Source organism: Neoarius graeffei, chromosome 1, assembly GCF_027579695.1.
Source record: "Neoarius graeffei isolate fNeoGra1 chromosome 1, fNeoGra1.pri, whole genome shotgun sequence".
NCBI classification, from domain to species: Eukaryota; Metazoa; Chordata; class Actinopteri; order Siluriformes; family Ariidae; genus Neoarius; species Neoarius graeffei.
Window position 1 is genome coordinate 15,408,140 of NC_083569.1, and position 27,306 is coordinate 15,435,445.

Below are 27,306 nucleotides of genomic sequence, written 5' to 3' on the forward strand. Positions count from 1 at the left end.
ACCTAGAAATAGTGCAGATCCTGAACATTTCCTTTTCAATATTCTTCCTTTGGCATGTTTCTCAATCACAAGCATTTTATAGTCCCCCAGAAGTGAAAATGTTGAATATTACATTTTTAAATATCTTTCGAGTTCCGTTGAAAGGATGCCATACCTATCTCAACATTTACAACATAATCTAATGCACTCATGGAAAAACAATATTACTGTTGACATTGTCAGCATCATCCATATCTGTCTCTATCTCAACACCTGAGAACTGAGGCATCCACGGCATTAACTACGAGCCTCGTCGTCATTTCTTCCCCCATAGGAATTTCTTGTATTTTGATCGGCCCTTTAAACAATTTAACATGGCACCATCAGAAAAGTTGATCAACTCATGAGAAAATCATACTTTTACCAAGAAAGGTGTGGCAGTGGGGGCGTGGTCAAGCGCCGGTCTGTGACTGGAGGACGGAGTCAGGGAAGGTAAGTGGCAGAATCTCTACACCTGATGTCAATTAACCTGTGTTTGTGTGTCTTCCCAGTGGCCGCGCCCTATATAAGGAGAGAGGGAGACCAGAGGAAGAGAGCTCTCTCCCCAACCAGATGACTTGTGTGTGTGTGTGCATGCATGTGTGGCTGGGAGAGTTAAAGTCCACTGAAAAGTGAAAATAAAAGAGTTTTGTGAACTCAGTTCTGGCCTGCTGTCCTTCTGTGCTCCACCCACCCATACGAAGTGCTACAAAAGGCTTCATAGATTTTATCCTGAGTACTGGCACTTAGATGTTCTTTGAACAATCTTTGCAGGCAGTTCAATCAAGAGCCAAGGCAAAGTCAGAATTAGACTAAACACTGAAGAAGAAAAATACAGTGGCATGCAAAAGTTGGGGTACTCTTACTGAAAATGTCTGTTACTGTGAATAGTTAAGTGAACAGAAGATGAACTGATCACCAAAAGGCATAAAGGTAAAGACGACACATTTCTTTTCAGCGTTTTCTGCAAGATTTGTGTATTATTTTTGTTTTGTACAACTGGAGAGTGAAAAAAGAAAAGGAACACCATGCGAAAGTTTGGGCACCCCAATACATTTGAGTTCTCAGGTAACTTTTACCAAGGTTCCAGACCTTAATTAGCTTATTGAGCTGTGGCTTGTTCAAATTCTTCGTTAGGAAAGGTCAGATGATGCAGATTTCAAAGCTGTATAAATTATCTGACTCCTCAAACTTGTCCCTAAAATCAACAGCCATGGGCTCCTCTAAGCAACTCCCTCGCATTCTGAATAATAAAATAATTAATGCTCACAAAGCAGGAGAAGCCTACAAGAACATAGCAAAGTGTTTTCAGGTAGCTGTTTCCTCAGATTGTAATGTTATTAAGAAATGGCAGTTAACAGAAACATTGGAGATCAAGGTGAGGTCTGGAAGATTTAGAAAACTTTCTGAAAGAACTGCTCATTGGATTGCTAGAAAGGCAAATAAAAAAACCCTGTTTGACTGCAAAAGACCTTCAGAAAGATTTGGCAGACCCTGGAGTGGTGGTGCACTCGAACTCGATTGCAAATGAACACCTAAATAAGCCTGATGCATTTTGGAAACAAGTCCTGTGGACTGATGAAATCAAAATAGAACTTTTTGGCCACAATATGCAAAGGTATGTTTGAAGAAAAAAGGGTGCCAAATTCCAGGAAAATAACACCTCTCCAACTTTGAAGCATGGGTGTGGATCGATCATGCTTTGGGGTTGTGTTGCAGCCAGTGGCACAGGGCACATTTCATTGGTCGAGGGAAGCATGGATTCGAATAAATACCAGCAAATTCTGGAAGCAAACATCACACCATCTGTAAAAAAGTTGAAGTTAAAAAGAGGATGGGTCCTACAATAAGACGATGATCCAAAACACACCTCAAACTCTACAATGGAATACCTCAAGAGGCACAAGCTGAAGGTTTTGTCCTGACCCTCACAGTCCCCTGACCTAAACATCATTGAAAATCTGTGGATTGATCTCAAAAGAGCAGTGCATGCAAGACAGCCCAGGAAACTTGTAGAACTGGAAGCCTTTTGCAAGGACAAATATGTGAAAATCCCCCAGGTAAGAACTGAAAGATTATTAGCTGGCTATAAAAAGTGTTTACAACCTGTGATACTTGCCAAAGGGGGTGTTACTAGGTACTAACCATGCAGGGTGCCCAAACTTTTGCTTCTGGCCCTTTTCCTTTTTTGTCATTTTGAAAATGTAAAAGATGAAAATAAAAAAAATTGTTTTTGCTTAAAATATAAAGGGAATGAGTCATCTTTAACTACATGCCTTTTGGAGATCATTTCATCTTCAACTTGCTTAACTGTTCACAGTAACAGCAATTTTGACTAGGGGCGCCCAAACTTTTGCATACCACTGTGTGTGTGTGTGTGTGTATATATATATATATATATATATATATATATATATATATATATATATATATATATATATAAAATAAAAGCAAGTGCAAATATCTTGAATATTTGGGGGTGGCTTACCCGGAGAAATCACAACTGACCCCCAAAACAACAACTTTGTTTTGACAGCACATGACACATTAATGTTAATTAATTGATTGATTGATTTATTTATTTATTTATTTTTAAAAATCTAACCTTCTAGACCTTTTTATTTTACTTGTTCCAAGTTTGAAATGGTCTTGTTCTTTTGGCAGATAAATTTTAAGTCTCATTTTAAACATTTATTCTGAGAAAGAATCAAAATCATCTGCCAATGGATGAGGAAAACATAAAGCAACTAAATGAAATAAGTAAAATCATCTAGAAACAGGCTGAATAATCTTATTTACACTAATTTAATAAACAAGTAATATTTAAGATATTTTCACCTTCTAAAATGCAATTTTTTGGTAGTGAATAAAACATTGCTGTAATTTTGGTTAACTATATTTACTGTATGTTGTTTTAAAGAAGAGATGTCAAAATATATTACTGAGCAAAACGGAATTTTGGTCTCCCTGGACCACAACACATTCAGCAGAGTGAGTCTTTTTACAAACACTGCTCACAAGGAAATAGTTACTCATTATTGAAAACCACAGTTATGGCTGGTGAAAATGGAAAAGCCTGATTGAAATGGACAGACTCACCTGTCTGTGGGTCCACAGAGAAATGAGGTTGGCCTTGCACCAGTGTGTAAACCAGACGAGCACTGTTCCCATAGGTGGGGTCATCAGCATCAGTCGCTGTCACCTGAACAATGGATGTGCCTGTGTGTGTGTGTAAGAGAGAGAGAGAGAGAGAGATGTCAGCATCAATACAGAACAGTACACAGCAGTCATCTCACAATTCCTGGTCACCAAATGACATCTGACCTTGTGTAGCAGACTTTTAAACAGTTTGACATATTCACTGTCTTCCCTCATCTTATTTCTTTTTTCTTTCCCTTTTCTAACTGAATATAAATGCATTATTCAGAACAGATAATATCTTTATCGAAACAGATACAAGCACAGATATGAATGGCAGACTATTAATTTGTGTGTGTGTGTGTGTGTGTGTGTGTGTGTGTGTGTGTGTGTGTGTGTGTGTTTGGTAATTGTGCACTGAACTCATGGGCACAGTCAAATATGAAGCTTGCATAAAAAAAGACAGCACATCAATGGCATTAATGTGAATGTGACTTGCAATGCATTGACAAGGCTCATTCTTTCATCCTTAGTAACTTTTTGGTCAGGATTGTAGTTGTTTCAATTAGTCTACTAGTTTGGTTATATTTTGGGAAGGAGATACAGCTAAATTTGTTTAAATATTGTTTAAATGCAGGCAGTAACAAGCAAAAAATAATGACTCCATGTAAACCTCTGGTCACACTACAGCTTGTGATGCTTTGCAAGGGGTTATCGATGAAAATGAGAGATTTTGGTGACGATGCATGGCCAATATACAGGCGAGCTAAAAGTTGTGGTCACACAGCAGGCGAACACATGACTATCGTGCCTTCACGTGCTCGAGTGGCCATGCTCGCTCACAGGACCCAGTTGTTATGGGATGCTGATTTGAGCACAATCAGCATGTGCGTATAAGGATTCTGTTTTCACAGAGGCTTTGCGAAGTAATATCATTATCACGGTCACGTTTGTTTCCAGGCGTGTTTATGACTCTGGTTAAATATTCTACTCTATGACACTGCTTTCTGCTTTGCTTTTGGTTTTGTTATTGTAGATATCACACCTGCTAATAAACACTCTTTCTGCACTTAGATCGGTCAACCGCTGTATACAGAATACTTGCAAGGTCTCTTTGAAAACAACATCCTTATATGCACATGCTGATTGCACTCAAATCAGCATCAGGTGTTTCCCATAACGACTGGATCCCAAAAGTGCGCACAATGTGCTTAGAAGGATCCCCGAATGTAAATGCACTTTTCAAGTCTCGGTGAAGGTTAGGCTATGCCGAGCTGCTGTGTTGACAAGGCTCTCGCAAGCACTGGGGACATGGATTCGAGACAAATACATCTCAAGATGCTCGACGAAGGTTCTCTGAGCTTCGGGAAATATTCCCAAACCCATCGGCAAGTATTCACTGCTTAGTTTGCTGACAAAAACAAACATTGCCACCAAATTTCAATGCATGCATTAAAATTTTCTGCAACATTTTTAGCCACTCACGAGGCAGAGACACACCAAAAAACAACTCATGAAGCTCTGAGAACATTCACTGTGCATCACATGTTTGGTACCAACGCTGCCGATGAAAACATCGCCAAGTATTCCCAAACCCATTGTGAGCTGTAGTGTGATCAGGGCCCAACTGTGATGTAGCTGAGACTGAGAAGCTCCCAAAGCTAGAATACACACATCATGCTGAAATTTCTACATCCTGGTTTGTCTCTAGCTTTTTACAATGTTTTGGAGACATAGTGACCTAAAAAAAGGTAAAAATTCTGGTTAAGCCACACCTATTTTGGGTTTAAATCCAAATACTGATGCAGATATGAATATTTGGAGCACTATATAGATACAGATACAGTGCATAGAATTCTTTCACCTTCTCCCTTTCCTCTTAACTTCTTTCTCCTACCACTTGCTCTATCTCATGTCATTTCTCTTCATCCATAACTCCCTTTCACCCTCTTTCTCAGTCACTCGGTTTGTTGATTCCCCCTCCCCATCAATTTCTTGACCCTCACGGATTCCCACATATCCTGTTTCCATCCTCCAACCCTGACTGTGATAGACTTTTCCCCTACCAAATAAATCAAACACTGTCATCTATCATGTGAAGAATGGAAATTGCTGGGGGAAGAAGGAGAAAAAAAAACTATACAGTTGAGAAAAACTCGGTTTCCTATGGGGCATTAGCTGACAAGCTATGAGGAAAGAAGGGATTTGTGGGCACAGCTGTTGCTGCTTTCTGACAACAGAGACCTGACAGCATCATCTGGAATGAGCGCTGGGCGGGACTACTCTGATAACTGATCTATCACAGGTACTTAAGAAGCAGCAGAACATAAATGGAAGACTCTGGAGCGAGAGAGAGAGAGAGCGAGCAACTGTTTTGATTCACACTGCTAAAGGATAATCAGACAAGCAGATCAAAAACTGATGTGTCACTGTGAGGTTGACGCAACACTTACACAAACACAGAAATCTGTGCATATTCATCTTAAGAAAAGCTGAAGCGCAAGTCACAGTCTTGAATGATAATGCATTCAGATGGGGTAAAATGTTGAAACTGAATAGAACTAAAAAAATAAAAAATAAAAAAAATACTTCCCCCAAACTGGAGCATTCAGTACATATTGCTAATGCTGTCAGATTTGTTTTGTTTGTTTTTAATTCAAATTTATTTCATGCTAAAGCAGTGCAAACATGTTTTAATGAAGCTTTGAGCATATATCTGAGCAAATAAGTGAAGTATTATAACTTGAAAGATAAATATTTCCATTTCGGCAAATTCAGAGTTATTACAACTATTATGTTTTCAGTGATGTGAAAATTACAGAGTATTCTTATTCTGGGTTTTACATGACAACTAACGAATACCAACATGCCGACCTTGTCAGCAATCTAGCACAATGTACACCTGTATAAATTAATCTGGATGCTGCAAATTCCAGTGATAAGGAAATGTTTAATGGATGGCCAATTAAATCTCTGACACCTGGCCCAGTACAGTTACCTATGTTGGCCATCTCAGAGACGGTAGCGCTGTACGGCCCATCTTCAAACACAGGTGGGTTGTCATTGATGTCCTGCACCCTGATGATGAACTGGGAAGAGGGCTCCAGGGCACGCTCTGTCTGGCTGTCTGTTGCCGTGGCGATAAGCCGGTACTCGTCCTTCTCCTCCCTGTCCAAGGGCTTCGTCACGTGGATGTTGCCTGTCTTTTCATCAATCACAAACACTGACCCCGCCCCTTCGCCTCGGAGCACATACTTGGTACGCCCATCACCTCTGTCCATGTCAGTGTGAAGCTGAGCAAAAGAAAATAGGGGGGTAAGAAATCAGAGCTAAAAGATGAGAGGAAACAGTAAACCAAAGGGATGGAGTGAAATGAACCAGTACTGGAGATTATACAGTGTACACACAACCTACATTGAAAGCAAAGAAAAAGGAACTAGCCACTAATCCAATCTCCAGACATCAATCAGTGGATAAAAACATGCAAATTTGATAGGAGGAGAAAATAAACATGAACCAAAAAATTCAATTCCAGACCAGGAGAATCAGATAAAGGCTTAACACTGATTGATTCATGATAATTCAAGCAAGCGTTCATTAAATACCACACTTTGGTAGTGACTAGTAAAAGCATGCTCATGCTCTGAAGTGAATATGAATCAAATTGAGTCATTTAGCTTTAGGTCTGGTTTATAATGTTGCAACTACATATCTGTGGTTCTCCAGTTTCCTCCCAAAAATATCCCAGTAGGTGGATTGGATATGTCAAATTGCCCATTGATGTGAATATGTGATTGTATGGTGCCCTGCTGGCTGGCATCCCATCCAGGTTGTATTCCCAGCCTCATGCGCAGTGTTCTTGGGATAGGCTCAGGATTAGCCACAGGGCTGACCAGGATTAAGCCTTTACTGAAAATGAATGAATAAATTACAGTTTGTGCTTTAAAGGAAGTATGATGGAAGAAAAAAGAAAGTAAAGTCATGAAAGTGCATTAAATTGAACAGCTACAGAGGTGCTTGAAAGTTTGTGAACCCTTTAGAATTTTCTATATTTCTGCATAAATATGACCTAAACATCATCAGATTTTCACACAAGTCCTAAAAGTAGATAAAGAGAACCCAGTTAAACAAATGAGACAAAAATATTATACTTGGTCATTTCTTTATTGAGGAAAATGATCCAATATTATATATATATGAGTGGAAAAAGTATATGAACCTTTCTTTCAGTATCTGGTGTGACCCCCTTGTGCAGCAGTAACTACAACTAAACATTTCCGGTAACTGTTGATCAGTCCTGCACACCGGCTTGGAGGAATTTTAGCCCATGCCTCCATACAGAACAGCTTCAACTCTGGTGGGTTTCCTCACATGAACTGCTTGCTTCAGGTCCTTCCACAACATTTTGATTGGATTAAGGTCAGGACTTTGACTTGACCATTCCAAAACATTAACTTTATTCTTCTTTAACCATTCTTTGGTAGAACAACTTGTGTGCTTAGGGTTTGCATGACCCACCTTCTCTTGAGATTCAGTTCATGGACAGATGTCCTAACATTTTCCTTTAGAATTTGCTGGTATAATTCAAAATTCATTGTTCCATCAATGATGGCACACCGTCCTGGCCCAGATGCAGCAAAACAGGCCCAAACCATGATACTACCACCACCATGTTTCACAGATGGGATAAGGTTCTCATGCTGGAATGCAGTGTTTTCCTTTCTCCAAACAGAATACTTCTCATTTAAACCAAAAAGTTCTATTTTGGTCTCATCCATTCACAAAACATTTTTCCAACAGCCTTCTGGCTTGTCCACATGATCTTTAGCAAGCTGCAGACAAGGAGTAATGTTCTTTTTGGAGAGCAGTGGCTTTCTCCTTGCAACCCTGCCATGCACACCATTGTTGTTCAGTGTTCTCCTGATGGTGGACTCATGAACATTAACATTAGTCAATGTGAGAGAGGCCTTAAAGGAACAGTCCACCGTACTTCCATAATGAAATATGCTCTTATCTGAATTGAGACGAGCTGCTCCGTACCTCTCCGAGCTTTGCACGACCTCCCAGTCAGTCAGACGCAGTCAGACGCGCTGTCACTCCTGTTAGCAATGTAGCTAGGCTCAGTATGGCCAATGGTATTTTTTGGGGCTGTAGTTAGATGCGACCAAACTCTTCCATGTTTTTCCTGTTTACATAGGTTTATATGATCAGTGATATGAAACAAGTTCAGTTACACAAATTGAAACGTAGTGATTGTCTATGCTATGGAAAGTCCGCACTATAATGACAGGCGTACTAACACCTTCTGCGTGCTTCGGCAGCGCATTGATATCTGAGCGCCGTATCAATGCGCTGTCGAAGCGCGCAGAAGGTGTTAGTACGCCTGTCATTATAGTGCGGACTTTCCATAGCATAGAAAATCGCTACGTTTCAATTTGTGTAACTGAACTTGTTTCATATCACTGGTCATATAAACCTATGTAAACAGGAAAAATGCGGAAGAGTTTGGTCACATCTAACTACAGCCCCAAAAAATACCATTGGCCATACTGAGCCTAGCTACATTGCTAACAGGAGTGACAGCGCGTCTGACTGCGTCTGACTGACTGGGAGGTCGCGCAAAGCTCGGAGAGGTACGGAGCAGCTCGTCTCAATTCAGATAAGAGCATATTTCATTATGGAAGTATGGTGGACTGTTCCTTTAAGTTGTTTCAAAGTTACCCTGGGGTCCTTTGTGACCTCGCCAACTATTGCACACCTTGCTATTGGGGTGATCTTTGTTGGTCGGCCACTCCTGGGAAGGGTAACAACGGTCTTGAATTTCCTCCATTTGTACACAATCTGTCTGACTGTGGATTGGTGGAGTCCAAACTCTTTAGAGATGGTTTTGTAACCTTTTCCAGCCTGATGAGCATCAACAATGCTTTTTCTGAGGTCCTCAGAAATATCCTTTGTTCGTGCCATGATACGCTTCCACAAACATGTGCTGTGAAGATCAGACTTTGATAGATCCCTGTTCTTTAAATAAAACAGGGTGCCCACTCACACCTGATTGTCATCCCATTGATTTAAAACACCTGACTCTAATTTCACCTTCAAATTCACTGCTAAACCTAGAGGTTCACATACTTTTGCCACTCACAGATATGCAATATTGGATCATTTTCCTCAATATATAAATGACCAAGTATAATATTTTTGTCTCATTTGTTTATTTGTCTCTTTATCTACTTTTAGAACTTGTGTGAAAATCTGATGTTTTAGGTTATATTTATGCAGAAATTTACAAAATTATCAAAGGTTCACAAACTTTCAAGCACCACTGTACAACTGGTATAAAGCCTCACAATTTACACTAATCCCAGAAAATTTCCAGAAAAGTTGGGATAGTTTCCAAAATGCAATGAAAACAAAAAATCTGTGATTTGTTAATTCACATGAGCCTTTATTTAACTCACAAAAGTACAAAGAAAATATTTTAATAGTTTTACTGACCAACATAATTGTATTTTGTAAATATAAATGAAGTTAGAATTTGATGCCAACAACACACTCAAAAAAGTTGGAACAGAGGCATTATTACCATTGTGTTGCATCACATTTCCTTTTTATAATGCTTTTTCATAATATGGGATCATCTGAGGATACATTACATTTACATTACATTAATGGCATTAATGACACTCTTATCCAGAGCAATGTACAACATACCCAGAGCAGCCTGGGGAGCAGTTGAGGGTTAGGTGCCTTGCTCAGGGGCACTTCAGCCATTCCCGCTGGTCCGGATACTAATTGTAGCAGTTTTGCAATTGGAATTTTTGTCCATTCTTGTAAGACTATAAGACTTCAGCTGCTCAATAGTCCATGCTCGCCGTTGTCTGATTCTTCTCTTCATGATACGTCATACATCAGTCCAGTCAACCACATGCACTCTGTGTCTACAAAGCCACATTGTTGTAGCCCATGCAGAATGAGGCCTGGCATTGTCCTACTCAAATAAACATGGACTTCTCAGGAAGAGACATCACCTTGATGAGTATATCTCTCTAAAATCCCAATATATGCCCCAATATATCAATGATACCCTTCACACACATGCAACTCACCTATACCATGGGCACTGATGCACCCATACCATCACAGATGCTGGCTTTTGCAACTTTCTTTGATAAACTGAATGATCGTGTTCACCTTTGGCACTGAGAACTTGACATCTGGTTTTCCTGGAAACAGGCCGAAACGTGGACTCATCTGACAGCACACATTTCCACTGTCTTTTGGTCCATCTGAGATGAGTTTGGGCCCAGATAAATCAGCGGTGTTTCTGCATAGCATTGACGAATGGCTTCTTCCTTGTATAAGACAGTTTAAGGTTGTATTTGTGGATGTTAAGCGACAACAGTATTCTGAAGTACTCCTGAGCCCTTGTGGCTATATTTGTCACATTAGCATGACGGTTTCTCAGGCAGTGCCACGTGAGGCCTCAAAGGTCACACACATTCAACAGTGGTTTCCAACCTTGCCCTTTATGTACTGAGATGTCTCTGAATTCCCTGAATCTTTTCACAATATTATGTACTATAGATTTTGAAAGACCTAAAATTTTGCATTGAGAAATGTTCTTTTTGAACTGACTAACAATTCTCTCATGAATTTTGGCACAAAGAAGTGAGCCACGACTCATCCTTGCTTGCAAAGAGTGAGCCTTTGGTGCATGCTCATTTCATACCCAATTATGTTACCAATTAACCTGCTCATTGTGGAATCTTCCAAAATGGTGTTAATTGAATATCCTATAAACTTTTCAGTCTTATTTTGCCTCTGTCCCAACTTTTTCTGAGTGTGTTGCAGGCATCAAATTTTAACTTCATTTATATTTACAAAATACAATTAAGTTGGTCAGTAAAACTTTTGAAAACAGTAAAACTGGAAATAGGTTTAGTATATGTCGCAATATCATGATGGAACATTTCCGATATCACCCTAAAAAGGTACCAACAGGAATAAACCTAAAGTGATACTGTATTAGCAGGCTAAACTCTTATAAAGTGGTGGGGATAAGTACCTGATGTGATAAAGGACATGTTTATTGTTGACACTATATTTTATTTTAATTTTTTTATCTTGTTTTATTTTCATCTCACCTCATTATCTCTAGCCGCTTTATCCTGTTCTACAGGGTCGCAGGCAAGCTGGAGCCTATCCCAGCTGACTACGGGCGAAAGGCGGGGTACACTCTGGACAAGTTGCCAGGTCATCACAGGGCTAACACAGACAACCATTCACACTCACATTCACACCTACGGTCAATTTAGTGTCACCAGTTAGCCTAACCTGCATGTCTTTGGACTGTGGGGGAAACCGGAGCACCCAGAGGAAACCCACGCGGACACGGGGAGAACATGCAAACTCCACACAGAAAGGCCCTTGCCGGCCACGGGGCTCGAGCCCGGACCTTCTTGCTGTGAGGTGACAGCGCTAACCACTACACCACCATGCCGCCTAAATAAATATTATAATAATTATTATTATGATTATTATTTGAGATGTATTTGTCACAGTATTAATTCTGAAACCCGTGGAAGAAGCCTCCCAAGATCACTGTTTGGATTACCATATCAGTGTGCCTCTGCATGCTAAGAATACCAATAAATTGTATTGTGTTGCAATACAAATATATGAATAGGTTTCAACATGAACCAGTATTCAGATAACAACAAGAAGTGACAGCATTATGGCATTACATTGCTTTATATGCAAGTAATGGATAATGCACAGTGTCAGTTACCAGTGATGTGAGCTCACTGAATCAGTGCTAGTCCAAGGCTAGGGAATGTTTATGTATAGCTTTTTATAAGGCTCATGCGCAGTGCTCAGAGGGGATCAGCCCGCCCAGAGCATCAGCATTCATTCTCATTACCACTCATACGTGGCCAGAATATGTCTGCCGGAATAGGCACCCATAATAACATGACTCCCCACAGAAATGTGACACTGTGAGCTTGGAAGAAAAATGGGAATGGGGATGCAGCATTTCAGAGGCATCCATGTGTGGAAACAGCTAAGCACATTTCCCTCAATGGAAGCAGAGGGAATTTTTTTAAATAAAAATATTCAATGCTTTTCCAGATTTCTTTAAAAAAAAAAAAAAGGCCACAATCACAATGTATGTTATACCCACACCCACTCACCCACCCACCCACATATATATATATATATATATATATATATATATATATATATATATATACACACACACACACACACACACACACACACACACACACACTAGTGCATCTCAAAAATTAGAATATTATGAAAAAGTTCAATATTTTCCCATCAGTTATTTAAGAAAGTGAAAATGTTATATATTATAGACTCATTACACATAAACTAAAATGTTTCAAGCATTTTTCTATTTTAATTTTAATCAGTATGGCATACAGTACAAAAACATAAAAAAAACCTTTTCAAAATATTAGAATATTTCATTTCGAGTTTGAGTAAAACAGTATGAACACAGTGTATCTCTTGGTCTAGTTCAGTACACACAACCACAATCATGGGGAAGACTGCTGACTTGACTGTTGTCCAGAAGATGATCACTGATGCCCTCCACAAGGAGGGTAAGCCACAAAAGGTCATTGCTGAAAAGGGTGGCTGGAAAAGGTGTACAAACAACAGGGATGGCTGCAGTCTTGAGAGGATTGTCAAGAAAAGTTGATTCAAGAACTTGGGAGAGCTTCACAAGGAGTGGACTGAGGCTGGTGTCAGTGTATCAAGACCCATCACGAACAGATATCTTCAAGAAAGGGGATACAACTTTTGCATTCCTAATATCAAGCTACTCCCGAGCCAGAGACAATGTCAGAAGTGTCTTATCTGGGCTAAGGAGAGAAAGAAATGGACTGTTGCTCAGTGGTCCAAAGTCCTCTTTTCAGATGAAAGTACATTTTGCATTTAATTTGGAAAACACGGTTCTAGAGTCTGGAGGAAGAGTGGAGAGGCACAGAATCCAAGGTGTTTGAAGCCCAGTGTGAAGTTTCCACAGTCTGTGATGATTTGGGGTGCCATGTCATCTGCTGGTGTTGGTCCACTGTATTTTATCAAGTCCAAAGTCAACACAGCCATCTATCAGGAGATTTTAGAGCACTTCATGCTTCCATCTGCTGACAAGCTTTTTGGAGATGCTGATTTCCTTTTCCAGCAGGACTTAGCACCTACCCACAGTGCCAAAACTACTACCAAATGGTTTGCTGACCATGAGATTACTGTGTTTGATTGGCCAGCCAACTTGCCTGACCTGAACCCCATAGAGAACCTATGGGGTATTGTCAAGAGGAAGATGAGAAACACCCGACCCAAAAATACAGATATGCTGAAGGCCACTATCAAAGCAACCTGGGCTTCAATAACACCTCAGCAGTGCCACAGACTGATCACCTCCATGCCACACCGCACTGATACAGTAATTCATGGTAAAGGAGCCCCAACCAAGTATTGAGTGTATAAATGAATATACTTTTCAGAAGTTGGACATTTCTGTATTGTAAATCCTTTTTTTGATTGATCTTAGGGAATATTCTAATAATTTGAGATACTGGATTTCTGATTTTCATGAGCTATAAGCCATAATCATCAAAATTAAAACAAAAAAGGCTTTAAATATTTCACTTTACATGTAATGAATATAGAATATATGAAAGTTTACCTTTTTGAATTAAATTATGAAAAAAAGGAACTTTTTCATGGTATTCTAATTTTTTGAGACGCACTAGTATATATATAAAATGCAAGAGAATCTTACAGCATTACATGGCAACAGGAAGTGAAAGTTTATTTAGTATGGCCTCATAAGGACTTTGGTATGGCCACCAGGTTATTCAGTGTGCACAAAATTGCTACTCAGTGTGCACAAAACTTCTCACTTGGCTTTGAAGATCCCGATGCCAGGCATTAGCTCTGGACTTACACTCAGAGTCAGTCAAAGCTGCCAACACATAACAGTTCCAGACCTGGGGTTCTTAACGAAAGACATTAATGACTGGCCTTAATGATGGGACTTAACGAGGCCGTTAATGAAGCTGCTGCAATCATTAAAGCCAGCATCGGCAGGATGATGAACGAAGAAGAAAAACTGCTCAGTGGGGAGGAAGAATTTAAAAGGAGCTGAAAACACTGAGTTTCCCTTTCTCTTTCTTTTTCTCTTTCTCTCTCACCCACACATTCAAGAAAGGGCCACAGACAAAACTGTGCCTCATACACAAAGCTAAGCAGATGTTTGAACTCATTACAGTAACAATAATCATCTATCCGATTACATCTGTTACATCTAAATGAGCTGATGTTCAAATATAATATTTTTTTTAATGTGGTATAGTGTCAAGAAAATGATTCCATTAGAATTACACCATATGGAAAAAAAAGCCTGCATCAAAAGAGCCCTCAGTTTATTCAGCGTCACTTCATAGACTATAAAATCCATCCAAATTAGACCTCTTTAGTGGTGAGGACAGTTGCTAGGGAGATTGTAGTGCATTTGTAAGGCCTTGTTCATTACCATAAGGTAATATACTTGATTTTCATTTTTCATTAACCATACATCACAAACTTCAGTGTCAACATCTAAATAACTTATATGTGTATGCTCAATTTCCCATTTGTGCTGCATAATAAATCACAAAAGCAGAAAATCAAGAGCCAAAAATTGAATTTTGTATTTATGCATTAACCTAATGAATGTGAGTTCTTCTACGGATACATTTTTCAACAGCAGACTATCACAGATGGAGGGAATGACACTTGTGCCCTTGTGTGAAATGGGCTTTGACTGTGCTAAACAGCGGTTCAGTGACCTGGATACTCACATGCACAAAAACTCACACAACATAGACATATTCTAACATGTTATAAGGGTGATTCCACAATTGCTATGCTGTTCATTTAGCCCTTGTAAATGTGATATAAATAATGAATAATCATTTTAATTTATACTAGATTTTTTTTTATTTTAAGTTGTATTTCCAAAGTGACATTGTCAGTTAATATGAAAACCTCAGTGGAAAAAAAAAATAATGAGAGAACTTTCTTCTTCCATGGTCTTAAGGAAATTCAGACCCATGTGATTTGTGGAATATTCCAAATATTTAAAAGAGATGAATGTGTTCAGGTAACAGGGTTGAACGCACTAATGGATGATCCAAAGAAATGGATGTTTCCAGGGACGTCACTTGACATTTATGGTTGGGAGGCTGAGTTATCACTGGGTGATAAGGGCATGCTTCCCCCTTATGGATAAAAATTAACCTCAGAATGTCTCTGTGGCAGCAGGGGCGTGGCCAAGCGTTGGTTTATGAATGGAGGGCAGGGCCAGTGAAGGCGAGTGGTAAAGTCAGTGCACCTGTTGTCAATTTAATGTTGTGTGTGTGTGTGTGTGTGTGTGTTTGTTCAGTGACACCGGAGGATAGAAAAAGGAGAGAGAGCGTGAAGAGAGGGGAGCTCTCTCAACCAAAATGTGTGTGTGTGTGTGTGTGTGTGTGTGTGTGAGAGAGAGCGAACAAGAGTAGTAAAGCTGAAAAGTAAGCAAGAGGTGAAAAAAATAGTCTGCATTAACATCAGTTCCCGCCTGCTGCGCTTCAGTATTCCAACCACATCAGGGATATACTACAGTGGTGCCAAAAGCTGGGATACTCTGAAGTGAACCACCCATGGAGTTCTCCCTGCTCAAGGACCTCATCCATGCCCTCGCTGCTACCCACCAGAGCCAGCACCAAGTGCTGATTGCCCTCCAAAGGAAGTAAGAACAACATTTTGAAGCCTTGCTGCTGGCCCAGCAGGAAGATTGCCAGACGTTGCCAGACCTGCTCATGCTGGTGGGGTCCTTGACCGCCACTGCTGCGGACCCACCCCACGTCACGCTCACCAAGATGAAGCCGCACAACGATCCGGAAGCCTTCATCATGTTCTTTGAGCAAGCAGCTGAAGCATAAGGGTGGCCGATAAAGCAACGCGCGGCATGTCTCTTACCGCTGCTGACTGGAGAGGTGCAGCTTGCTGTGCAACAGCTCCCCGCCAACAGTCGGCTCATCCACACCAACTTGAAGCGTGCCATCCTGCAGCGTTTCGGCCACTCCCCAGAACAACACCATCAGCGCTTCCACAAGCTGACATTGGAGGAAGTCGGCTGGCTGCTTACCTTCTGCCAACAGCTCTGGGACGCCTGTCAGCGGTGGCTGAGGGTGGACGACTGCGACGCCAAGGGGATCATTGACATGGTGGCACTGGAGCAATTCATCACACGGCTGCCAGAAGGAACAGCGGAGTAGGTCCAGTGCAACCACCCAGCGTTGCTGGATCAAGCCATCAAGTTGGCAGAGGACCATTTGGTGGCGGTTCTGGTGGCAGGCGGACATTCTGTTTCTTCTCTTTCTCTCTCCTGCTCCTTCCTCCTGTTTCACCACTACCCATCCCTGCTCCATTCCTCAACCAAGGAGGTGGGAGCCGGCCCCCTGTAGCCGTCTTGCTGCACCTGTGGTGTCTCCCTCCCTTCTTCCCCTTCTGTGTCTGTGTCTTCTCCCCCTCAGGTGACTGATTCCCATATCACCAGTGCAGAGGTGAAGCCTGGGCCGGTATGCTGGCACTGCGAGAAACCCGGGCATCTCCAGGGCCAGTGCTCTGCGATGGAGGTGGGAGCTGTGGTCCGGATCCCTGACACGCCAGAGACCACCCTCAATCAGGCCATAGCATATAGCATACCAGTGAGTATTCAATGGGATACATATCACACATTGGTGGATTCCGGCTGTAATCAAACCTCAATCCATTAAAGCCTGATGCATTAGGGAGAGCACAGATGGTGAAAGTTTTGTGTGTGCACAGGGATGTTCACAAATATCCACTAGTGTCCATCCACATTCTATTTTGGGGAGAAAAGCATAGTGTAAAGGCAATGGTTCACCCATGCCTCACCCACCCACTGATTCTGGGGACCAATTGGCCAGGGTTTAGAGGCTTAATGGAGCAGGTAGTAGTGAGCAGGTCCTGTGGTAATACATCATGGGGGGATCGCAGGGTGGCACTGACTGGGGAAGCTGTCTCAGAGCCATCCACGTCAGCACCATGTCAGGGCAATACGAGGAGTGGGGAGAAGACCATCCCTCCTCCCTCTCTCGGGGAGTCCCTTGAGGACTTCCCATTAGAACAGACGTGAGATGAGACTCTTTGTCATGCTTGTGACCAAGTGAGAGTAATCGATAGTCAACCCCTCCAGCCAAATGTGATACCCTCCTTCCCATACTTGGCAATTATTAAAGATAAACTGTATCGAGTGACATAGCACACTCAAACCAGCAAACGTAACTCACTTGTTAATCCTAAAGACCCATAGGGAACTCATTTTCCATGCAGCTTACTTTAATCTGATGGCCAGACATTTAGGTCAGGATAAAACACTAGCCCGAATAATGGCCCGGTTTTACTGGCCAGGGATTCATGGGGATGTCTGTTGGTGGTGTGCAGTATGTCAACTAATAAATCCAGTGGACACTTCAAAAGCATATTTGTGCACTTTCTCTCTAATTGAGACTCCCTTCAAGAGAATTGGCATGGATCTCGTTGGGCCATTAGATCAGTCAACATGGGGATATCACTTCGTTTTAGTTCTGGTGGACTATGCAATGCAATATCCGGAAGCAGTGCCTCTCCGCAATATTTCAGCAAGGAATATTTCATTTCAAGGTGGTCCCATTTTATTTTATAGATGGATGTGTTGGACAGAGGGCTGGGGGCCATTTTGCCCCAGAAAGTGTAGGGCGAGGAATGTCCAGTGCTGTACATCAGTCGCAAGCTCTCAATGCGTGAAAGTAAGTACAGCACTATCAAGAAGGAGTGCCTGGCCATCAAGTGGGCGGTCCTCACCCTCTGGTACTACATGCTGGGGTGCCCTTTCACCCTCTGTTTGGACCATGTGCCACTCCAGTAGCTCCACCACATGAAGGATGCCAATGCGCGGATCATCTGTTGGTATCTCACCTTCCAGCCTTTTAAATTCAAGGTGTTCCACAGGCCAGGGGTGCAGATGGTGGTGGCAGACTTTCTGTCCCATCGGTGGGGGGAGTCCGCTGTAGGCCAGACGGCTCCCTGGCCTGAGTCAAGTGGTGGGGGCATGTGGCAGCAAGAGCATGGCCAAGCATCTGTTTGTGAATGGAGGGCGGGGCCAGGGAAGGCGAGTGGTGAAAGAGGGAGAGAGCAAAGCAAGGGGATCTCTCCCGACCAGAGCACACACGTGTGTGTGTGTGTGTGTGTGTGTGTGTGTGTGTGTGTGTGTGTGTGTGTGTGTGTGTGTGCGCAAGCAAACAAGAGAAGTAAAGCTGAAAAGCAAGAAAGAAGTGAAAAAATTAATTCTGTGTTAACATCAGTTCCCGCCTGCCGTGCTTCAGTATTCCACCCACGTCAGGGACATACTACAGTCTCTTTGTCATTGCTTTTACAGTGAAGAGAATGAGGCCCTACAGTAGACATTGTAATTTCTGTAGAGAATGGATCTACTCATATAAATGCTATCCATCAGCTTGAAACAATTATAGAGCAAAGGTTTTATAAACAAGAATATATCCTTTCTTATGCAAGTTACTGGTCTTAAAAATGTTATTCTCTTTACACAGTCAGCAGATTTGTTCAATCTCAGTCAGTTCAATCACAAAGAGCATAACTTATAAGATGCAACAAAACTGACATTCAATATAACACTTGTCAACACAAGTCTGCAAGATCATTTAAATTGGTCATAAAATATGAATTAAATGACAAAAATAATCTCAATTAAAAGCTAGAAACCTTACATTTCCTTTTTTTTAAACCACTAACCTCCATCAGACCCAATCCTTTTGACCTGCTGTCAATTTCTCTTTCCTCTCTTTCTCTAAACTAGCTGATATTAAAACAATTAAACTTAGATAACTTGAATAGATATATTCAGTTGAACCGGCAACAATTTCTCACCAGACCATCCTTTCACAAAGCAGCTGGTATCGAAGAATTTTAATATATCCATCTAATAATCAAGAACATTAAGGATTTATGACTTCAAAAGAGAGGTTACTTGTGAACACAACAATTAACACATGACTCATTTATGTTAAAAACTTCTCATTATCCAGTAAGGTAACTTTTCTTTCGCAGTAGGCTAATAAACACCTGCAAATAAGAATTGATTTTGAACATTTATAAGGCCACAAATCAATATGTCAGTTCGGTATTTTAAATTAAGTACTTACTATTACAGCTTATCCATAGTGAACTGTGATATGGGAAGCATCCCTACTTTATAGGTGTGGCACAGAAATTAAAAAGAAAGCTTTCCAATTTGCTTAGTGCTCTGAATGCCAAGTCTATGTGTTAACACTTCCAGTCACGATAGATGCTCATTTGTGAAGGTGTACCTATAGTAATTCTGTATTGCTTGTGTTGATTGTTTTTGCTGTTAAATAAATCAATATATGAACATCCATCCATCCATTATCCATAACTGCTTATCCTGTGCAGGGTCATAGGCAAGCTGGAGCCTGTCCCAGCTGACTAAGCCCATGTTTACATTAGACCGTATCAGCGGATCATCAGATTAACGTTTTTAAAACGATTAGTGTGCACACAGCAACACCAATACACGATTTGCGTGCACACAGCAACACCAATACACGGATACGCTCGGCTCCGCAGGCATCCTGCGCTCCAAATCACTCCGCCCTGAACAGCGAGTGCCCTCTGGAGGGTGCGCACTCCGGCGTTGCACAGCTCACAGAGCACGCAAGTGAAGTGCACAAGCTGTGATTCGGGACTGAGCCGCTGTGTGTGTGATCCCAGCGCATATCACTTACCACTTGCAAGTGGAAGGATGGCAAGCCTAAAGACAATCATAAGTACACAATGGGCAGTATTTGCAGCAGTATTTGCAGTATTTTCATACTTTTATACTCTTTAATGAAAGGTGATACAAGGCGGAAGTCCGCACCGTTTTTCAGCAGTCGCGTCACATGACCAACGCCAGCGAATCAGGAAGGTGGATGTCACAGTGACGTTGTCCAATGACGACGCCAGCTAGAGCTCAGCACAGCGTATCCGCGTATCTCAATGTTTACACAGCACCGGAGCTGACACGATCTGGATTGAATACGTGGACCCTGGCGGATTCCCGTTTCCCGGCGTTTCCAGGCGATTTAATGTAAACGGACAGTGCATCCGCGAAGAAAACGAGACAGATACGGTCTAATCTAAACTTGGCCTAAGGGTGAGAGGCAGGATACACCCTGGACAAGTCGCCACGTCATCGTAGGGCTGACACATAGAGACAAACAACCATTCACACTCACATTCACACCTACAGTCAATTTAGAGCCACCAATTAGCTTAACCTGCATGTCTTTGGACTGTGGAGAAAACCGGAGCACCTGGAGGAAACCCACGCAAACACGGGGAGAACATGCAAACTCCACATAGAAAGGTCCCCATCAGCCACTGGGTTCAAACCCAGAACATTCTTTTGTGAAGCGACAGTGCAAACCACTACACCACCGTGCCACCCCGATCTATTAAGACAGAAAATCAAGCTTTCATGGGCTCACTGGAACAATTGTGATAAGTAATTACATTTTTACATAATTACAGTAATGCTTTTATGGCTGAGGACTACAGTTGACTTGCTAACTTTAGGACTGCAGTTGTCATGAACAGTTTTGCACTCAAATTTCCATCAATGAAGAGTTTATAACATCAATGAAACTGACTTCATGTTCAAACTGTTAATGTTATAGTCATGCTGCCTGTTGCTGCCCAAATGAGGATGGGTTCCCTTTTGAGTCTGGTTCCTCTCGAGGTTTCTTCCTCATATCATCTGAGGGAGTTTTTCCTTGCCACCATCGCCACAGGCTTGCTCATTGGGGATAGATTAGGGATAAAATTAGCTCATATTTTAAGTCTTTCAAATTCTGTAAAGCTGCTTTGCGACAATGTTTATTGTTAAAGGCGCTATACAAATAAACTTGACTTGATAAGATTTTTTCATAACAAATTATACCAAATATTTTAAAGTTTACACTAGCATGTTAGAGCATGTTTTGGGGGCCTATGGATGTTTCAACAATGTTAAAATGATTCACATTAATTTAAAAAAAATGTAAAAAAAAAAAGGTATTTACATATTTTTAAAAAATATTTAAGGTCAAGTGTAATCATCTGGGACAGGCAAAAATTTTGTTTTTAAAAGTGCTGTAGATTTTGTAGGGATTTGTTAAGGTTTTAAGTTATTTATCTGAAACATGCACACATTGTGAAGGAACATATCTTTTTTTACATTTACCTTACATACATACAAAAACGGCACCCCAAATCACAGCAACGTGCCATAAGGGAATCCTATCAAAGGATTTATGCGTGATGGAAGAAAATCCTCTGCTCCTTCACACGCTGGAAAAAATGATTGAGACTCATGCTTGATACAGCCTTGACCTCAAATCAGCTGAGACACTCATGCAGTATGACCTCTGGTCTCGTGGACAGCCTGGCTGACTCTGCTCACCAGGGAATGTAGAAAAATTTAACACCAGGTCCAAACTATTCCAGATCATTTGGAAAAAAAAGCAAGGAGTTCTCAGCACTGTACATGTTGATGTACTGTCTTATCTGTATTACACTACAGAACAGCTTATTAAATAACTTCTGTGATGTCTAGAAATACAATCAATCATTTTCAATGGCATGAAAGACAATTCAAGCTTCATATAGCATAAGGCAGTTGTATCTCCTAGTGCCAGGTTTTATGAAACTGGGACAGCTATGTTGGACAAATGAGGTTCTTTCTCGTTGCCAAAATGAAGTGTCATAGCTTGGCTCCGTCCCATTCCCTGTCAGATGCCTGAGCCCTTAACCCCCACTCCATCTCACCCCGCTCTCCCCCGAATAATCTCCCATCTGTCCATCCATCGACCAGCAATACCTGAGACTTTGTCTCTGTCACAGTACTCTGGAGGGGCCATTATCTCCCCTAATGACAAGTAATTAACATGTGCCTGGCCAGCTCAACTGCATTATTAAATGCTGTTTATTCCAGCTGAGGTGGGCACCAGACCCATGGCTCCCTACTGATGATTCTGCACTGCAGTGGATGACTATAAAGCAGACTCATGCTGGGCTGTGGGAAATGTAACATTGAGTTACAGGCAGCATATACACATAGAACCACCATTGTGGAATCAGCCAAACTATTTTAAGAACGCTTTTTATTCACCATTTACATTTTCTCAGACCTGGCGACTTGTCCAGGGTGTACCCCGCCTTTCACCCATAGTCAGCTGGGATAGGCTCCAGCTTGTCTGCGACCCTGTAGAAGGATTAAGCGGCTAGAGATAATGAGATGAGATTTACATTTTCTCATTTGGCTGATGCTCATATCTACATTCAAAGACTGGACCCAAATGGGCAGTTGAAGGTTACGGGTCTTCCTCAAGAACCCAAAAATGACTGTAGTGGAATTTGAACTCATAACCTTCCATTCAGTAGCTCACGCATTAATCACTGAGGCCCTGTCCACACGGCAACGGATTCAGGTGAATCTGATAAAATTGTTTATCGTTTCGGCCTGGCATCCACACGGCACCGGCGTTTTGGGTGCCCCAAAACAAAATCTTTTGAGAGCGGGTTCCAGAGTGAAAAAATCTGGCAACGGAGCCATTGCGAAGTCGTCTGGATGAGTAGAACGGATTTGTTTATGATGACGTCACAACCACATGTGCTTCACGCTGGGTAGAAGTGTAATGAACTCGATGCGAGTTGTCAACAAATCCTATAACTTGGTTCATGAAACGCGCTTACAAAATATTTTCACTGTGAATATTTATTGTGTAATGGTGCAAAGTGAGAGAGAGAGAGAGAGAGAGAGAGAGAGTGAGAGAATAGCCCTTAGGGCAGAGTCAATCCCGCCAGCAAAAATAGGGAAAAAAAGGAGCGATCTCACCTCTTCAGATGTTGGTTTAAGTCCGACAATACATTCCTCAAAAAGGGCGTAGAAGAACAAAGTAATCCATCAACGTGTAGCATTCAATTTATTCCGGACCATTAAAGAATTCTGGAGGATATCAGAATGTTGGCGTACCGGCTTCCATCTACCCCCATTCATTCCTCTTTCCGCGTCTCCATTCAAAAAGCGAGCACGTGATTTAAAGGGACTATATCCATAGGATAGGGAGTGAGAAGGTGTGTGCGTGTGACAGTGACAGGGATAGTCACTGTGCGCATGCGCAGTTATGGGAATAGATTGAACCCATAGATTGAAAACTGCTTTATCCTGGTCAGGATCAGGGTCAAGGTCAACAGTGGGTGCAAGGTTGGAAGCGACACCAGTCCATCATAGCCCATGTTTACATTAGACCGTATCAGCGGATCATCAGATTAACGTTTTTAAAACGATTAGTGTGCACACAGCAACACCAATACACGATTTGCGTGCACACAGCAACGCCAATACACGGATACGCTCGGCTCCGCAGGCATCCTGCACTCCAAATCACTCCGCCCTGAACAGCGAGTGCCCTCTGGAGGGTGCGCACTCCGGCCCTGCGCAGCTCACACAGCGCGCGAGTGAAGTGCACAAGCCACGATTCGGGACTGAGCCGCTGTGTGTGTGATCCCAGCGCATATCACTTACTACTTGCAAGTGGAAGGATGGCAAGCCTAAAGACAATCATAACTACACAATGGGCAGTATTTGCATCAGTATTTGCAGTATTTTCATACTTTTATACTCTTTAATGAAAGGTGATACAAGGCGGAAGTCCGCGCCGTTTTTCAGCAGTCGTGTCACATGACCAACGCCAGCGAATCAGGAAGGTGGATGTCACAGTGACGTTGTCCAATGAGACGCCAGCTAGAGCTCAGCACAGTGTATCCGCGTATTCTGAATGTTTACACAGCACCGGAGCTAACACGATCTGGATTGAATACGTGGACGCTGGCGGATTCCCGTTTCCCGGCGTTTCCAGGCGGTTTAATGTAAACGGACAGTGCATCCACGAAGAAAACGAGACAGATACGGTCTAATGTAAACGTAGCCATAGGGTGCCATGCACATCAACCCCCCCCCCCCACACACACACACACACACACACTTTCACATCTAGAGGCAATTTAGAGATATAGACAACCCACCTACAAACATAAGCACATATCCAAGATCAAATCTGAGGACCATGGAACTAAGTGTTAATTCTACCCAAGTTTTGTATCTGGGGCCATATGCTGTTATAGGCTACATTAGCGTATTTGCCCTTTCTAGCCAGTTTTAAGCACCACGTTTTGCTGATGCACAAGCAACAGAAGCTAGCCCTACCACCCTAATACCACTACATTCAATTTCAAAATACATTTTTCAGGGAAATAGGCAGCCTTGTGGAACACAAGGCATCTGGTACAGAGACTACGGGATATGCAATGATATTAGAGGTGTTTGGGTCTGATCAGTCAGTGCGTTAAGTGATGTGCAATGGGAACAGGCAACACCTGTTTCTCTGCCGACTAACTGACTTCCACAGACTAACTCCTGGTCCCTTATTCCCATTTGAATCAGAGAGTGATAGAAGCCTGAAGATTTTCTTGGATCAGCTCACTTTAGTGTAATAATCCTAGGTGAACACACATTTACTTTGTGCACTTTGATTTGACTGACCTCTGTTTCTGTATTGTTGTAAAGAAAAGCTGCTTTTTTCCCCATTTCTATAGTAATAAGTGGACATTCAACAGTTAGACAGTGCTCCTGGGTATGCAGCTAGACAAGCTTAAAAGCTCTTTCTCTGTAGGGTGAAGGAACAGACAAAGGTTCTGATCTGACCTATTTCCTTTTGACTCGGCCTTGCCCTAGCACCAATCTCTCTCACTCCAGGCCTGTGTGTATTATTCATGGACATTATTGCTCTACATTTTTACTCAAGCATTCTCCTACTTATTGCTATCATACTTGACACACTACCGTGAATTATTTATGATCAAAAGACAATTTGGACCCAAGAATATTCAAATCTCAGCTATCATAGTCAGCTGATGTATGACAGGACACTGGGTGATCATGTGAATCCCAGGCTTTTTTTTTTTTTTTCCTGTCTCTGAAGACTGGTGATATATGTGTTACATAATGTCTTTAATAGTTAGCAAAGGGCTAACTCTTCTGTTCTCTTTTGTATGTGTAGATCTAGGCCTCCTACATACAGGGCACAGTTCAAAAACACACTGACACAAAGCAGTTAAACCAAAGAATGAAAAGCCAAAGAATAAATAAAGAACAAAAATATGTGTTTGTTTGTTTGTTTGTTTTGAAGTGGCTGTCCATTTTTTTTTAAATTGCCAATGCTTTTATTTTACAGTCAAGCAATTATTGTATAATTCTTTAGACATGAGGGATGTGTTTGAGCTGTTTATTTATTTTTAACTAAGTTACACAAATGTACACACACTGATATTTAGGTGCTGCATGTTCCTCTTTCTTTGCACCTCTCTCTCTGACAGGAAGTAGACAATCAGTCTTAGCTCTGAGGGCATCATGTAAATACTAATCTAAAAGAACAGGAACTCTAATCCTAAAGTTTTTCCTTAAAATCAAAAAGGTCAGAGATGTCTGACCTTTACTTAATGGCCGTGTCACAATTATTCTAATATCATGTGCATATGCAATCATACAGAATTTGCCTGATTTTATTTATTTTATTTTATCCTGACACCCTGTAGGCCAATTGGTCTGGCAGTTGCCAGCCTCTTATGAGGCTGTCTGTGTCTATAGAGATCTTGCAGTCACATGACCGGAAAGTACACAGCCGCCATCTTGTCGGTAAAAAACACAGCTGAATACTGCTGCACTCGTGTACAGAATGGATCAATTTCAACCGACGGACTACACGGCTCATTTTTCTAATGAACAGATAACTAGATATATGTCTAAAATAAACGATCTACAGATTAGTGACCCTTATGGCTTACCGGACGTAGTTTTCACGACCGTGTCAGTGGATGTTGAACTGCCAGAGGTGGAATACCCAGATGTGTATAATTACCTCATTAACTTTCCCTCGCTGTTCAGTGGTGAAGCACTGCGTGCTTATAAATCTCTGGACAGTTATCTTTACAGAAATTCAGGATTTGTCAGCGACTCAGATGTGGCATCTTGTAAACAAGAAAATAATCCTCATTGGACGGGTAAGTCACTTAAAGTGCTGATGACACATTTTTGACATCTTTGGCGATGTTTTATAACATAAGAAGTAATTCCCGATGATCCATATATTAATTCACAAAGGTGCCTATTTTACAAGTTATGATAAAAAACGCAGCTATTTGGGCAAATTTGACAGGGCTGCAGCACCCAGGAGACGAAAGAGGAGGAGGAGCTATATGACGTCAGCGAAAGAACCTTCCTCCTAACTTACCAGTTTGTTGTTGATGCGACAGGTGTTCAGTTTGTCATTATTAGTATTATTATACATTATATATATATATATATATATCTCTCTCTCTCTCTCTCTCTGATATATATATATATTAGTTATTATGCCTTCGCGTTGTGTTGCCGGCTTTTGCTCCAAAACCTACAAGGATGGGGTAAGTTTATTCAAGTTTCCCAGAGATCCTGAGCTGCATGCGAAGTGGGTGAAGCAAGTCAGGCGCACTCGTGACAAGTGAGAGCCCTCACCAACATCCGTCCTGTGCTCTGAACACTTCGATTTGGATTGTTTTGACACCCTTCCCAGCTTAAAAGAATCTCTTGGGTGTTCAGTTCAGCACAAACGTGTGTTACTACCATCAGCAGTGCCTACACAGTGTTGCCAGATTGGGAGGTTTCCCGCCCAGTTGAGCGGTTTCAAGTGCATTTTGGTGGGTTTTGAACATATTTTGGGCTGGAAAACGTCAGCAGTATACTTGAAACCACCCATTCTGGGCGGGATTCCTCCCAATCTGGCAACACTGCCAGTATTCCGGAGGGGGTCTACTAGTAGCTATGCCGGATCCAAAGACAGTCCTCCTGTCAGAACATGTGTTGTGAAACGACATAAGATAAAGGTACGTAGAGCTATAGATTCTACATGATAATCATAAATGTAATCATAAAGTCGGCGTGAT

General features: G+C 41.6%; 1 protein-coding gene across 1 annotated transcript in view; it reads right to left on the reverse strand.

Annotated features, from left to right (window-relative positions):
- Window positions 1-27,306, reverse strand: part of LOC132883804 (cadherin-24) — a 201,587-nt gene that overhangs the window by 157,356 nt on the left and 16,925 nt on the right. The window contains exons 2-3 of the mRNA XM_060917835.1: window positions 6,155-6,449; window positions 3,118-3,237 (exon numbers count right to left, since the gene is read on the reverse strand). Coding sequence (XP_060773818.1) covers window positions 3,118-3,237; window positions 6,155-6,449 — 415 coding nt within the window. The remainder of the gene's footprint in view (window positions 1-3,117; window positions 3,238-6,154; window positions 6,450-27,306) is intronic.